The 12,101-nt window shown below is 54.2% G+C and overlaps 5 protein-coding genes across 5 annotated transcripts; 3 read left to right on the top strand and 2 right to left on the bottom strand.

Annotated features, from left to right (window-relative positions):
• Positions 1 to 19: 19 nt before the first annotated feature.
• EI97DRAFT_114297 (uncharacterized protein) lies at positions 20 to 952 on the bottom strand. Its single transcript, XM_033792991.1, has one exon. It carries the CDS (start codon positions 699 to 701, stop codon positions 147 to 149), a length of 555 nt encoding a protein of 184 aa, XP_033657731.1. The 5' UTR covers positions 702 to 952; the 3' UTR covers positions 20 to 146.
• A 791-nt stretch (positions 953 to 1,743) lies between these two features.
• EI97DRAFT_429952 (MFS general substrate transporter) lies at positions 1,744 to 4,020 on the bottom strand. Its single transcript, XM_033797560.1, has 3 exons — positions 3,107 to 4,020; positions 2,421 to 3,043; positions 1,744 to 2,357 (listed from the first exon to the last, which is right to left on the bottom strand). The coding sequence occupies exons 1-3, from the start codon at positions 3,695 to 3,697 to the stop codon at positions 2,042 to 2,044; spliced, it is 1,530 nt and encodes a 509-aa protein (XP_033657730.1). The 5' UTR covers positions 3,698 to 4,020; the 3' UTR covers positions 1,744 to 2,041.
• An 813-nt stretch (positions 4,021 to 4,833) lies between these two features.
• On the top strand, positions 4,834 to 7,072 carry EI97DRAFT_464200 (glucosamine-6-phosphate isomerase; the record flags this gene model as incomplete). The annotated part of the gene is made up of 6 exons (XM_033801407.1): positions 4,834 to 4,886; positions 5,280 to 5,341; positions 5,404 to 5,552; positions 5,659 to 6,030; positions 6,080 to 6,253; positions 6,303 to 7,072. The coding sequence occupies 6 exons, from the start codon at positions 4,834 to 4,836 to the stop codon at positions 6,744 to 6,746; spliced, it is 1,254 nt and encodes a 417-aa protein (XP_033657729.1). The 3' UTR covers positions 6,747 to 7,072.
• A 212-nt stretch (positions 7,073 to 7,284) lies between these two features.
• Positions 7,285 to 9,333, top strand: EI97DRAFT_411243 (uncharacterized protein). The gene is made up of 2 exons (XM_033796720.1): positions 7,285 to 7,770; positions 7,820 to 9,333. Exons 1-2 carry the CDS (start codon positions 7,433 to 7,435, stop codon positions 9,093 to 9,095), a joined length of 1,614 nt encoding a protein of 537 aa, XP_033657728.1. The 5' UTR covers positions 7,285 to 7,432; the 3' UTR covers positions 9,096 to 9,333.
• Positions 9,334 to 9,540: 207 nt separating this feature from the next.
• Positions 9,541 to 11,173, top strand: EI97DRAFT_464198 (CRAL/TRIO domain-containing protein). The gene is made up of 2 exons (XM_033801406.1): positions 9,541 to 10,372; positions 10,474 to 11,173. The coding sequence occupies exons 1-2, from the start codon at positions 9,630 to 9,632 to the stop codon at positions 10,904 to 10,906; spliced, it is 1,176 nt and encodes a 391-aa protein (XP_033657727.1). The 5' UTR covers positions 9,541 to 9,629; the 3' UTR covers positions 10,907 to 11,173.
• The last annotated feature ends 928 nt before the right edge of the window (positions 11,174 to 12,101 follow it).

Raw genomic sequence — 12,101 nt, 5'->3', positions numbered from 1 at the left:
AGCTCAGCAATAGCAGCAACAGAAGCAACAAGACCGCAACGCGACACGTTTTGGTCCGAGGCCAGGGCCCAGTCTCTCGTCGCAATGCACAGAAGGTTGAGGCGGGCCGGTGGCATTCGAATACCGAAGTCGCAAACGGGCCTTGATCATGGTTGTACGGGCAGGCGGAGAATATAGGAGAGGGTTGTATTCGCTAAGAGATGAGCGCGCCTAGGGAAATGCTCGGGTGTGGTGCAAAATGCCCACCGCTGAGGCACAGCAGGCAGGTAACGTAAGGGTGGCGGCGGGGGGGGGATGTGCTTTGGGGCCGGTGGGAAGGATGGCAGACAGGGCCAGATGGTCGCATGGCCGATCCCACAGGGTGGGGAGCGCAGAGGGGTGAGATAGTAGTGTACTGTGTACGAGTACTGTGTAGGGAGTATGCCAGCGAGTCGGATCTGATAACGTGTTGCGAGCGTTTGAGAAGGGACACTGCAGCATAACGGGCTACTCGACCCCGGCGCGCGAAAGTGGCAGGCGAAATCGATAGGTACAGGTAGAAAAGGGAGCGCAAGGTGGGAGTGAGTAGGGAGACTTGGCGAGTAGCGGTGCGTGCTGGACTTTGCTGCTGATTGTTTTTTTGATGGAGCTGGGTTCCAACCAGGTTGGGTTTCGGAGGGGTCAGGTTTCGTAAGGGCACATGCTACCGTTACCTTGGTCATTCGGAGCTAAGCTGTTTCCGGCAGCTTACCCCTAGCCCCAATGTGGACGCGGATAGGCCCGCCTGTTTCGGTTCCAAACACTTCCGCTGGAGCGTTTGATTCAACCAGATTGCTTGCGAGATCAACGGCGAACGACATGTTGATTAGAGACTGCAACGGCAATCAGAAGCCGTCGCATTGCGGATATTGCTGATGGACAGGGAGAGGGGGAAAGGAAAGCCTTGGAAGGGAAATGTTGGAAGAGCGCTGGGAACAAGAAGATGTGGAAGTCGAATCTTGGAAAGCCGCGGGCCGCACGTGCCTCTTCCGCCAGGGAACCTTCCGAGTTGGAATGTTATGTTTGCCAAGATAGTCAAGAACCAGCCCTGCCAAGCTGGAATATCGTGCCACATTCTGCGCGGACCGTGCTCTGACCTGCATAAACAGCGCTACACCCACACCTACAACTACCATCCTGTCCTAGCAATGTTTGCGACCACCACCCCACTCCACCGCACCGTACACAAGTAAACGCCCCCCGCCGTCTGCCATAGTACTGTAGCCTCGTCATCCCACCAAGGAATCCCGCAAAGCAACCGGACGCGGGCCAAGCTTCCCCCTGCGGATGACAACTACCACAGTACCAAAGTCGGCTCTTACGTGTCGACCTTCTCACCGAGGGTCCAAACTCCGTACAGGAGATACCACTCTGCGAGCCTACGTGTAACCATCCTATCCCTTGGGACCCCTCCCCTGTAAAACGGATGGACGACGTCAAGCACGCTCATGCGCTTGGCAATGATCTGGAGTAAGGAGAATGAATACTCTGTCAGCATAGCAGACAGTACATGTAGTAGCTAATACAAGGCAGGGAGCGTCCTATAGCCGGCTTCTCTACTGCTGAGGAGGGCCATCTTTCATAGCGTCTATTAATAAATCAATTATGACGTTTGGTTAAGGAGAATGTGCCACGCATCTGGAACTGTCATAACCTGGGTGAAAAGGTGCTTGTCGTGAGCAGAACTGTTAGCTAGTAGACCAATCGTGCAGCTAGAACAATCATTATTCCTATGTGCAAACAAATCCAAACACTTAAATATATTAAGGTCATCATCTCGCGCACGCCCAGTCCAGGATATATAATCCCCCCCATATCTGTTTCCCAAGGCTCTCTTCCACCCCCATCATCCATGTACACCAAAATCTCAATAGGGATCGATGAGTGGTATCAGAACCCCACCCATGGGGGAAATCAATGCACGCAAGCAAGTAAACAAGCAAGCAAGCAAGGCAATAGGCAAAAGGACCAAGCAGAACCGATCATCCAACCAGCCATAACTACTCAAAATGAAGGACACCCCCTAGACCTTCTCTTGATGGTGCCCATGTGGCGCCTCAATAACCGCCTCCTTGGGCGCCACCTCCTCAATCGTCGTATCCGCGAACGCAATGTCCTTCTCCAGCGAAACCGAGTCTTCGACTTTCCAGAGAATGACGGGGAGAGCGATGACCAGACTGCCGGCGAGGAGCGCCCAGTTGGAGGCAAACATGTTCATGTAGGGGATCTTGATGTCGTCGAGACGCCAGGTGATGGCCGCACCGGCCGATTGGATGCCCTTGTAGAAGCCTGCAAAGTTGGCGAGCTTGCGGCCGTTGTTGGTGAGGGCGCCCATGAACCTGTCTGACCATCAGCATACAAGATCCTTTTAAGGTTTTTTTTTGTATATATTTTTTACATACCAGTAGACGCAGGTCTGCCATGCGGCATCGGAGAAGCCGTAGAACATGTACAGAACAAACGGTCCCGCAAATCCGGGGTCGGTCCAGTCCTTCTTCACGCTGTTCTCGTCCTCGGCCCAGGCGCGGTCGTAGGTCGTCTGGAACTTGTATCCACCGCCCCAGATGGCCATGATGAGGGCGAAGAGGGCGACCCAAGCACCCTTGGCACGCGTCGTGCGGCGGACGCCCTTGGTATCAAGGGCAAAGCCAAAGACGTAGGCACCAATGATCTGGAAGATGTAGTAGCACACGCCGTTCAGGGCGCGGGTGCGCGTGGTGAAGTAAGCACCATTGACCTCGTTGAAGTGGTACGAGTAGAACCAGTTGGAGGCGAAGAACATGGGGAAGAGTGCGATGATGTACGGGTCCGTCTTGAACGTCTCCCAGAGGCCGACAATCTCCGACTTCCACGAAGGGTGCTTCATGACAATGACTTTGGAACCGTCGGAGCGGATGACGCTCTTTGTATCGACAAGGCACCAAGACAGACCGGCACCGATCAGCGTGAGGACGAGGAAGCCGACATAAGTACCGTCTGTGACTACGGACTTGCCTTTGGCGTGGATATTCTGGCCCAGCGGAATCTGGCATAGCGTCAATGACGCCGGTCACAGCTGGCGACAGCTTCTAAATTGGAAAGGACATACCAAACTTCCAATGACGGCACCCAGATTGAAGATCATCCAAAACCACGAGATATAGCGACCCTTGTTAGCCTCGGAGGGGTACGACATCATAATGGCTCCCTGGGCGCACCACAGCAGACCGGCACACACACCGAGAAGGGCACCAGCGAAAGTGGTGAAGCCGAGATTCTTGGTGTGGTTGTAGCTCAGGTAGGATGCCACGTAGACCGAGTATCCAATACCTCCAAAGGAAAGCGCAGTGCGAATTCCCAGCTTGTTAGTAAAGGTGCCGGCGAAGAAGCCGACGACGGCGAAGGTGGAATACAGGGCCGTGTTTGCTCGGTTGTTGGCCGTGTTGTCGAGCTGACCTCCACCGCCCATTCCGTTCAGGGCGTTGAACATGCCGGGACACATGAAGCAGACGAAGGAGACGATGACCAATTGCACCGAAGGCGAAGCATACCATGGGAACTTGTATCCAAACAGGGTCAGTCGTCTGTATTTCCACGAATCCGGCAGTTCCAGGGTGCCCGAAGGGTTGTCGTGGGCGGAGTCGTCTTGCGATGCCGCTTTGGCATCGGGTGTCGTCGGCACTCCCTTCTCGTCGGCCATTGTGACGAGGGCAGATTCAGGATCCGAGATAGTGCACAGAGAAATGGATTGTCGACCACTTCAAAGGGTTGGTGATGCGAAGATTGATGGCGCGCAGGTGGGCGAGGGGAGTGCTCCCTCCTGATGGGGCGGCCGTCCGTCTGTATAAAAGAGTGGTTGTGGGTGTTTGGGGTGGGAGCTGCGCGCGCTGTGAATATATAATAAGTGTGATGATAAGCAGGGGGGGGTCACCGAGTCGTCGAGGCTCGAAGCGGGCGGAAAGGTGGATCCCAGCAGAGATAGTGGGGACTTGGGCAGACCGCAGATTTAAAGGACCGTTTGGAGGAGGTTCAAGGGTTTGCAGCCGTCGGTGAGTGGGAGGTTGGTCAGTGGTCAGTGGTCAGTGGTCAGTGGTCGGCGGTGAGTGGTCACGGTCTGGTGGTGCAGCTGGTCCCTCCAGGGCTCCCTTCTCTCTCTCTCTCTCCAATTTTCCCCAGGAAGCCAGCCAGGGAGGCAAGGGCCTCCACTGTCATCTCCGCAGCACGCGACACCCTTGGGGACCCTTTGGGGGCCCGGCGGAGGTCGAGAAAATGCCAACTGGGGAACAACCGGGGAAGAACACGAGTTGGCGACGCCATGATTGTTTGGAAGGCGCCTCATTCGCTTGAATCTTGATGCGCGGCTTCTTTTGGGGCTGGGCTGGGGTAACGGGGGGGTCAAGGTAAAGCAACTTTCCGTGGCCTTGTGCACAAGTGCACAGCAAATCAGCAAATCAGCAGTCGTGACCCGTCCGCCACCCGCCATACATATGTAACGCTCTCCGCCGCTGCGATTTAGTCTGCTGTAACCTCAACCTCATCTTATCCATAGGTACTCCGCAGCCCTATCATGAACCTATCTTCGCCCGTATCGTGACTGCTGCTTCTCGCGGCCCTTATTCCTCCATGGGAAGTTGTCGCTCTCATCACATGGCTCGCTCCAAAACGGCCACCTGCAGACCTTGCCGAAGCGCGCCTCTCCAACACCGTGCTGATACTGTTAGTCCGTAGCGCAGGAGATGCTGCTGTAGCATAGCACCAAGCCAAAACCCCGTCACCGCTATGGCAACGTGCTGTACCACCGTTTGTCCCAACCCACTGTGTCGCACTGCATGCTCCATGGGAACCGGGCCCACTATTGGAGTGAACGAACCCATCTGCCATCCATATCCGTCAGCTCACAAAGACATGCATGGACCATGCCTACAACACAACTAGTCTACAGCTACCTTTGCTCTCTGGTCCGGGGTTTCCACATCCTGGGGCCATCATCGACGACCAGATCGACTTGACTTGCTGATAGTACTCTGCTAACGCGTCCTGTGACTGTGGACCGCGTGGGAGTGACGTGAAGGTGCACCAGGCCTGCCTTCTCACCCAGGCACAGATTATAATAACATAACCCACCCCTCTCCCCTCTACACCCGTGCCTCCTACTCTTCCAAGCATCTTCGGGAACAACGAAACTACATCGACGCATCGCAGATATCGAGTACCTTCAATCATGTACATGCCGGCTCCCGTAGCGCCAATACTTTCAACGTCCCAGCACTAACCACTTGCAGGAGGCTCATCATTCGAGACAGTCGGGAGCAAGCCTCTGCATACGTTGCGGATTACATTATTGGTTCGTATTTCCGACCCCTTGCAACTCTCAAGTCCCTCAGCTAACTCAGCCGTCTACGCCAGACCGCATCAACGCCTTCAAGCCAACTCCCGAGAGACCTTTTGTGCTTGGTCTCCCTACCGGCAGCAGCCCCGTCCTTGTATACGAGAAGCTGGTTCGGCGCCATAAGCAAGGCGACGTCTCTTTTCGCAATGTGGTCACCTTCAATATGGTACGGGACACCCCACTTCGCCAGGCACCCGAACTTTCTGTACTCCCCGCTCGTTACACCGCAGCTATCCGACGGCACAGCTTCAGGGTCGCTGACCTGCGCATAGGACGAGTACGTCGGGATCCCGCGCGAACACCCAGAGTCCTACCACAGCTTCATGTACAAGCACTTCTTCGACCATGTAGATGTCCAGCCTGCAAATATCAACATCCTCAATGGCAATGCCCCCGACCTAGAAGCCGAATGCGACGCGTATGAAGAGAAGATCAAGAAAGTCGGTGGCATTGAGTTGTTCTTGGGGGGCATCGGTCCCGATGGCCACCTTGCCTTTAATGAGCCTGGGTCCAGTCTCAAGTCACGCACTCGCGTCAAGACATTGGCTTACGACACCATCATTGCCAACTCCCGCTTCTTTGGCAACGATCTCTCCAAGGTCCCCAGGATGGCCTTGACGGTTGGCATCCAGACTGTTCTGGAGGTGAGTGTCATCCTCTTCGAATATCATATCCTCATACTGACTGCCGTAGGCCCGCGAGGTCGTCATCATTGTGACTGGTGCCCACAAGGCAGTGGCTCTCCAAAAGTCGATTGAGTGTGGTGTCAACCACATGTGGACGCTGTCGAGCTTGCAGCTCCACCGACACCCAATGATCGTAGTAGACGAGGATGCCACTCTGGAGCTCCAGGTCAAAACCGTCAAGGTAAGTCGACAAGTATGAATAGCACGCCGCTGGGCTCACCATCACGCAGTACTTCCAGAGCATCGAGAAAGTCATAGACGGCGTTGGCCTGGCCCAGAAGATGCCGCAAAAGCGGGATTCTGTCGTGGAAGACCAGGTTTCTCTGACTCGCCAGGTTCAAGTCAACGGTGAAGGCCAAAGTGGCGAGGAAAGGGAAAAAGAAAGCAATCTTCAAACCGCCGCCGATCCAGCCCTCTCAATTCCCACTGCCAGCGCTGTGGACGGTCCCTCGAAACAAGGACGCAGTGGCATCCACGAGCTGTTTACGGCAGTGCTGGCTTCCGATATCCAGGAGCCCATCTTTGACGCAATGCATACTCGCATTGATCCGCACCAGTACGATGGCGTCGACGTGCCTACTCTTCCCGACGATCCGATGATCGAGAGCATGTCCGCTCGCGTTGAGCGTCTCAGGCGCGAGTCGCAAGTGGAGCTTCAACGGAATTCATCGTAGGCCTGCACGCAGGCTTCCACCTATCTTTTCTATCCAGGTCCGTGGAAAATTGAAGTGTCTCTGGAAGTCCGGAGTCTGTATTTGGTTTTCGGGAGTCGTCCGAATTTACCACATTCGTTTAGGTCTGTGAGTAGTAGGTCGGTGGAGAGCTACCGCTTAAAATGTGGGTATACTGTCGTCTCGCTTTTTCAACGAGATATTGTTATTGGTGCAACGTAGACAACTAGAGGAGATGCGATCACGCTGTCATGATTTTGAGATACCCCTTTGTTGCATGCGCCAGTTGTGGCACCCATTGTTGTTGTAAAATAATGTATATATCATCCGTCAACTTATCTTTTCATGGGTGGTTTGTGTGTGTGTGTGTGTGTGTCATTCTTCAAGCGTCCTTGCTGTGGTAAATAGATCAAACATTGCCAACCCTGAAGAAAGGTGTTTATGTATTTCAAACTCACGACATGTGAAGATCGCCAAGTTCGCTCCCGATCCATGGATGCTGATGTCAATGCACGTGCGTCAAGATGGAACCTTGGAACATGTTTCCTGGTTCGCAACAAGAAGCCGAGGTCAATCAAAGCAACAAGCTCATTAGCTTTCAACGTTATTAACCCCTGAAATCTGGGGTACGCACACTTGCTGGGGAATAATGAAGGCTTTCTGGACTTCACCGAAACACAGCAGTAAACATGTCATCCTCGCAGAGCTCAGACGCCGGCTCACGATCCTCCTCCTCCTCCTCTAAGCCCGAGCGCATTGATCCCATCTTGCGAAACGCGTTACGATATACCGTGAGCCCGAGAGAATACCAGCTCCTTCACCAGTATCTTCTATCGCGTACGCCTCCTGCGGTACGAAAGCGAACGCCCGCTCCTCGACGGTACGATGCCATTTCCAAGGGATCCGATGATTACAACGCGGCCGCCATACGTGCCTCATTGAGGCTTGCAGTCGTCACTTTTTCGAGCTTGAAAGCATGGGAACTGATCACATCCAAATTGTTGGCACGCGGTGCAGCGCAGCAAAGGTAAACAGTTCCTCAGTAACCAGGCGCATGTGCTAATTCATCCTGTCAGCCCTCGCCGTCGTACACCCGCCTGGAAATCACCCAACGTCCGGTTGACTTGCTCTCTATCGCTTATACTGCTGTTCCACCGGCTCCTTCGACGCTTCTTCCTGAGACTACGTGAAAGCTTGCTCACCAATGAAGCGAGACCCTTCCGGAGACGCAATCCGCGCATATCGCGGTCCCTGACCTCTCGAATGGCTCCAGCCATAGGCTCGAGCTTGGCCGGATTCTTCCTGGCCGTGTACCCCGGAGACCAATTGCGCATAACAATAGCCATATATGTCATGACCAGGGCGCTGGAGTTCTGCTATAACTACCTGGAAGAGCAAGGCTACTTCAAGAACAGGCCAAAATGGTTCGGCTCCTGGATGCTCATGCCCGTAGCCTGCGGCCAGCTGTTCCACGCCTTCATCTTCGACCGCGACTGTTTCCCCTCGACCTACGCCAACCTTCTCGCCAACAACTCCCCCTCCTACATCCAAAAACGGCCAGAAAAATACCCCAAAGGCCTCTCCTGGCCCACACCCTTCTCCATCGTCGATAACGTCGCCCAAATCTCCCGCTCCCGCTGGCCCCCCTTCACCTCCCCCATCCTCTTCCCAGACACCGAAACCCTCCCCAAGTCTCTCACCGCTGCCTCCCCGATTACCTCTCCCGCCCACCCAGCCATAAGATCCCTCTCCTGCGCCCTCCTCCACCCAAGCGACCCCTCCTGCCTCCGCACCTACCTCTCCTACTGGCTCCAAGCCTTCCCCAAAGTCGCCCGCCTCTTCACCATCATCCTCACCGCCCTCTCGCTCCCCAAGTACCGCGCCTTCCTCGACTCCCCCATCAGCGCGCTCAATAACCTCGCCAAATCCATCCTGAGGATGAGCGTCTTCATCTCCGGCGCCATCGGCACGAGCTGGGGCTCTATCTGCCTCTTCCAGCACCTCCTCAGCCGCAATTTCCTGCCCACGCAGCGCTTTTTCTTCGGCGGGTTCCTGGGCGGCTTGTGGGCGTATCTGGTGCGGCAGCGTGGGAGGAGCAATTTCCTGTACACGGCGCGCATGTCGATTGATTCGTTCTGGAAGGTTGGAGTCAAGAGGGGATGGTGGAGGGGGATCAAGAACGGGGATGTATTGCTCTTCACCGTGAGTTTGGCGGTGGTGAATGTGCTCTATGAGATTGAGCCGCGGAGCGTGAATAGTGGGGTTGCGAGGAAGGGGCTGGGGGTGCTCAGGGGAGAAGGGTGGGTGGATAGGGCGTTGTTGCCGAAGGAGGAGGAGAGGAAGGATGATTGATGAGTTGAAGGGGACTGGGGGACGAGTGTATTATGGACCTAAGGGGGGCATGGTTACGAGTAATGATTGTTCTTTATTGGGAGGTTGTGCTGTTGTAAGCTTAGTGCGGGAGGGATCCTGCTAGCGTAATGTGTTTTCTTATTATTTAAACCAGTACGAATAAGTATAGTGTTTAGAGCTACTACTTGACATTCCCTTAGCTGGAGGATGCCTCCAGAGCGTCAAATGGTGCCACGCCTGTAATGGTCCGAGGCAATTCAATGGATTTGGATCACAATCACTCAACCTTCCAACATTTATCTCGCTAAGCAGTTCATATATAGCAGAGTAGAATGGAAGCAAGCCGGAGGAGTCCTGAGTGGGAAAAATCACGTGCACTTCGGTGATACGTGCACGGAGATTACACCAATCAGAAGATCTGATAACTGACCTTGTTTTCTCGAACCCAAACACCAGAGAGCCCTCTTCCATTCATTCTGCCATTCAGCAAGCTCCCTCCTTCGTCCCTCTGCCGAACGTCCAGCACTCTTCAGGATGTCGTCCAAGCCCGAAGAGACCTCAGCGGCAGCTCCAACCGAGCCGCCAGTAGCTCCAGCGCCGCAGACCGAAGCTCCAGAACAGCAAGCCGAAGCTCCCGCAACTTCCCCCGCGGAGTTCAAGCAAGAGACCGCAGCCCTCGAGACTCTGGAAAAGAAAACAGAGAACCTAACGCTATCCGAGGACAAACAAACTGCTCCGGGTGCCAAAGACGAGAAACTCGAAGCCGCCGTAGAGTCGACGCTGCATCCTCCACCGGCAGTCCCAGAAACCAGCACCAACACTGCTGCCGCCGCTGCCGAAACCGAAGCCAAAACCGAAGCCACACCCGCTTCCTCTTCACCAGTCTGGCCCGAGACAGGACCCGACCACCCCCTCACCAAGCTCTACGACCTCGTCCCCTCGCTCACAGAAGAAGCCGCGCACAACGAAGTCTTCGGCGTCACGCTCTCGCACTCGAACCCCTTCCACACCAAACTCATCCTGCAGAAATTCCTGCGCGCCAACGCAAACGACCTGGACAAGGCGAAGCAGCAGCTCCTCGAGACGCTCAAATGGCGGAAGGAGTTTGATCCGGTTGGCGCGGCGGAGGCGAGCTATGAGAAGGAGCGGTTTGACGGGCTGGGGTATCTCATCGAGGTCAAAGGGGTGCCGGAGAGTAAGAATGAGAAGGACGTGGTGACGTTTAACATCTACGGGGCGGTGAAGGATAATAAGAAGACGTTTGGGGATTTGGATGGGTAAGTCCATGATTTCCCCCTCCCATTCTACTCCCCACTCCTGTTCACACGGGGAGAGATGGACATTGACTCCGACGCTGACGCTGACACTTGGTTCCCAGCTTCCTCCGATGGCGCGTCGGCCTCATGGAACGCTCCATCCACGCCCTGGACCTCGCCCACGCCACCGTCCCCATCCCCGACTACGGCACCGGCCCGGACCCCTACCAATCCTACCAAGTCCACGACTACCTCTCCGTCTCCTTCATTCGGCAGGACCCCGTCGTCAAGGCCGCAACCAAGAAGACCATCGAGACGCTCGGTCGATACTACCCGGAGACCCTGTCGCGCAAGTTCTTCGTCAATGTGCCCGTCATCATGGGCTGGATCTATAACGCCATCAAGTTGATTGTGGCCAAGGAGACGGCCAAGAAGTTTACCGTGTTGAGTTATGGGGAGGGGTTGAGGGACGAGCTGGGGGAGGATATCCCGAAGGAGTATGGTGGGAAGAGGGGCGAGTTGAAGGAGGTGGGTCAGGGGATGAAGTTGGTTTGAGGAGATGGTAGCTGCGTGGGGAGGGTGATGGGGATTGAGGAAAGGACGTAATGGCAGGGGAATAGTAATGGCAGGGGGAATGGATATGCGTAGTGATTAGCAAGAAAAGGAGGCGCTCGGTATGGGTTAGGATTTCTATTAGGCTAGCAGTTCAACACACAACCCACCTCCTATACGACTAGATAGCATATAAACACAGCATCGATCAGAGTGGAAGCTCCGTTCGAGTAATTCCTGACGACGAATATAATATTCTCTAACGTTATGCATATGGCGCATATAGGAGCGAGCACCGATGAAACCGGACGGTATCCTTGAACTCACCAACACAGAAGACGACCTTCGTCGATCTCGTTGAAAGAAACAAGAATATCCCTACTGATTTCTTCGTTAGCCAATCGCCGATCAACAACCACAATAAGGGCAAGAGCAAGTGGGAAAGAAGCAAAATCAGTCGAAAGATGAAAAGGCTTATATCGTAACAGCATGCGGGCGGGCCCATCAGTGTTAGCATGGAAATATAGTTGCTTCATCATGTAGTGCGGAAAAAGCGAGTAGCGGTGAGAAAAAGCGGGTACTTACGCGATAAGAGTTCATTCAGCGGAGAGGCTTCTGTCAGGTTAGTTGAGCGGATGGAGTCTACAGAATCTGTGAAGGTTTCATTAGCAATGGTCGGTGAGGTGATGAGAGAATCGTTGATGCGAAGGTGCGGTTGATTTCAGGTAATCGAACAGTGTGTCTCCCCATGATATGTCGGAATTTGATAGTACACAGTTTTTGTTCATCCTTGAAGGGAAGGCCGTGTGGGATAGATGGGGTAGACTTACATTGATGGATGAGGCATGCCACTCGCTTGACAGACTGAAACCCTTGGGATGATACACTCTTTTCGTTGCCCTAAACCGTACACCTGGCACTGGAAAAAAACATAGCATAAATCCCGAGCTCATGGATTCAATCCATCCTACACTTCTGGAAAGTCAGCAAGTGCTCCGTCCAAACCGGATGAGAAAAGGTGTAAATGGGCATAAAGATCAGCATTCCCGTTTGGCTTGGGTGGTCATTCACCATCAATGGTAAGATAGGGGCGACACGAGTGTTCATCAGGTAAAACAGAGTAAAGAGTCGGATTGAACGTACCATATTGTTGTTGTGATGTCGAAGGAGGAAACCTCCAGTTTGCAGATGAACTTTT

The sequence above is a fragment of the Westerdykella ornata genome (genome assembly GCF_010094085.1).
Source record: "Westerdykella ornata strain CBS 379.55 unplaced genomic scaffold EI97scaffold_2, whole genome shotgun sequence".
NCBI lineage: Eukaryota > Fungi > Ascomycota > Dothideomycetes > Pleosporales > Sporormiaceae > Westerdykella > Westerdykella ornata.
This window is presented reverse-complemented; position numbering and strand designations above follow the sequence as displayed.